At 43.6% G+C, this 2849-nt stretch overlaps 1 protein-coding gene across 1 annotated transcript; it reads left to right on the top strand.

Annotated features, from left to right (window-relative positions):
• Positions 1-6: 6 nt before the first annotated feature.
• Positions 7-2634, top strand: LOC121965655 (4F2 cell-surface antigen heavy chain-like; the record flags this gene model as incomplete). The annotated part of the gene is made up of 5 exons (XM_042515789.1): positions 7-265; positions 652-749; positions 1074-1219; positions 1737-2052; positions 2419-2634. Coding segments are annotated over 5 exons (1020 nt in total), but the record flags the coding sequence as incomplete, so codon positions are not given.
• Between the last annotated feature and the right edge of the window lie 215 nt (positions 2635-2849).

The raw sequence follows: 2849 nt of genomic DNA, 5'->3' as shown, positions 1-2849 counted from the left end.
CTCTCTCCTCCTGCTCCTGCTCCTCCTCTCTCTCCTCCTGCTCCTCCTCTCTCCTCCTGCTCCTCCTCTCTCTCCTCCTGCTCCTGCTCAGGTGTGGAGGAGCGGCTCAGCGGTCTGTCTGATCTGAAGGTCGGCGGTGTGGTCGTGGGTCCGATCCACGTTGCTCCGGGAGACGACGTGTTGTCCCTGCGGTTTGAGGAGGTGTCCTCTGAGGCAGGAAGTCTGCAGCAGTTCAAAGACTTCGTGGCGGCGGCTCATAAGAAGGGTGAGGACGTTTATAAATATTACACATTCGTACTGTGATGGAATCGATACGCAGACACCAAACGTCGATTTTTGTATCATGTAAATTATTAACAGTTCAAGTATGAATAAACTTTAGTTGGACTGCAGGAATAATAAATAATAATAATAAATAAAATCAAGCTGCATTAAAATGACTGAAGGGAGATGAACAGACTGAACTTATTTGAAATTTTCCTTTGGGAACATCATTGAGACTGCAGCATACCGTGATATTTGTTATCGCAAAAGGTTTGAAATCGCAGTTATATGATCAATGATACTGTATCAGGGCTTAACTATCTTTATAATAGTGTGTGTGTGTGTGTGTGTGTGTGTGTGTGTGCATGTGTGTGTGTCTGTCTGCAGGTATCTCTGTGGTTCTGGATCTGACCCCAAACTATCAGGGATCATTTGGACCCTGGTTCTCCAACACCAGCGTCACCAACGTGGCTGAGAGACTCAAGGTGAGACAGGACAGAGAGACAAAGAGACAGACAAGGCTGAACAGGAGACATGTGCATCTAGATTTCTTTTATATGCATTTCCCCAAATTTCAGCGATGAGACATTTATGTATTTATTTATTTCAGGAGGTGCTGCAGAGACGCATCAGATCATGAGGCTCCGATATCGAGTTTTCTGATTTGTGTGCCAAGTTTCACAAGTTTTCGAGCCTCTTTAAAAAAAATGAACTGCGGTTCTAAAAATAAAATGTGTAATAATAATTCCTTAATACTCCACCACTGTTGGTACTAAAATGTGTCTCTGTGTCCGTGCGTCTGTCCTCAGTCCGCTCTGGTGTTCTGGATGAATGAGGACGTGGATGGCGTGCAGCTGGCGGGCGTGGAGCGGGTCTCCACCGTCGTGCCGTCTCTGTGGACCGACATCCGAGCCATTGTCCAGAACGGGACCAAGAAGGACTCCAAAAACAAGAGGTCAGTAACCACAGTGGGACGAGCAAGATGTCACACACCATGATTGTTATTATTGTTATTATTATAATCATTGTAATTATTATTATTCTGTTGTTGTTATTATTAGCTCATTCAGGTCAACAAAGTTAAACAAAGCAGCTCCAACAAACAACCAACATTTTGTTTCTGTTGTTCGACATCTCAGATTTTTGGACACACACATTAATTTAAAAATAACAGAAAGAGAACAGAAGAGCGTCACATAAGAAAATCTTCCAAATAAATACAGCACCTCCTCCACATTTACACAAATCTGCAAGTCCTCATGACTGAAAAATGTAAAATAAAAATAATAAAAAATGCATATAGAGTTAATTTGAAGAACGTGAAAGAAAAACACGTTTAGAGGCTCACTATGTTTACAAAGTAAAGTATCAAAAGTACAAGTATCAAAATTAAACTCAATTTCAACTTGAAAAAGAATTTTGTGTTTGAATAAAAACTCAGTGTGTATAAATATCTATATTTTATTTTTCAGAGTCCTGATCGGCCTCACTGAGCGCTCCTCGGCTGAGGACGTCTCCGCCCTCCTCTCCTCTACCGGCGTCGACCTGCTGATATCCAGAGTCCTCCGCCCCGGCGGCGCGGACGCCATGGAGCACGCTCAGTCCGTGCAGCTCCTGTATTCGAACCACAGCCAGCTGAAACTGGCCTGGAGCCTCGGGGGGCCGGCAGAGGGCCACCTGGCCTCGCTGGTGGGTCCGGCCCTGGTCAGACTGCACCAGCTGCTGCTGCTCACACTGCCCGGGACGCCCGTCATCAACTACGGGGACGAGATCGGCCTGATGGACAAGGTGAGGACGCGTTAACCTGCAGAGAGGAATCGATCTGCCAAAAAAGAAAAATTAAAGAAAAAGAAGGCCAATATGTTTTACCTTTTAAGTCACCTTTTTTGAGGATCAAAAATGTCAGTTTGAATGGGTTTCAATGGAGCATTTTTGGACCTGAACAGTCTGAATGTAACTATTTAGTTTCCACAGTGTATTTTAGACTTATTGTAGGAGCTGAGCTGCAAATTCACTGATTACACTCAAATACACAATCTGGACTACATTTAGGACACATGCATCAACACACACACAATCATGTCTCTCTGCACTAAAACTGATCGAACCAGATGATTGATTATTGATCTGGACATTTTACTGTTTGTGTTTAAGGGCACCAAGTTTCCCAGGATGCTTTGGGACTCTGACGAGCAGCTGAACGGGACTCTGCAGGTAAACAAACATCAACGACACGGAGATAAAACTCTTGATTTACACTCAGAATACCACGAAAACTGGGAGGAGTCAGTACAAGAACTGCAAGTCAAAGTACTATCAGCAGTAAAATTTAAATTAGTGAGGCAGTCGTGGTGACGGCAGTCGGTACGAGCAGCAGTTTCAACAGTTTCGGACGGAGAACGAGAACAGGAAGTGGAACTGAACTTGGGTTCACAATTGTCTGTTTAAAGTGGACGTAGAAAAACTTCACGACTATTTAGCACTCATACAAAAGTTGTTTACAGAGTTCATCGAAAACCTGGAAAAGTCATGGAATTACAATTTCCAGGCCTGTAAATGTTTTGGAAAACTAAATACACTATAAT

The sequence above is a fragment of the Plectropomus leopardus genome, unplaced genomic scaffold, assembly GCF_008729295.1.
Source record: "Plectropomus leopardus isolate mb unplaced genomic scaffold, YSFRI_Pleo_2.0 unplaced_scaffold21086, whole genome shotgun sequence".
NCBI classification, from domain to species: domain Eukaryota; kingdom Metazoa; phylum Chordata; class Actinopteri; order Perciformes; family Serranidae; genus Plectropomus; species Plectropomus leopardus.
The sequence above is the reverse complement of the archived record's forward strand: the minus strand, read 5'-3'. Positions and strand labels throughout refer to the sequence as shown.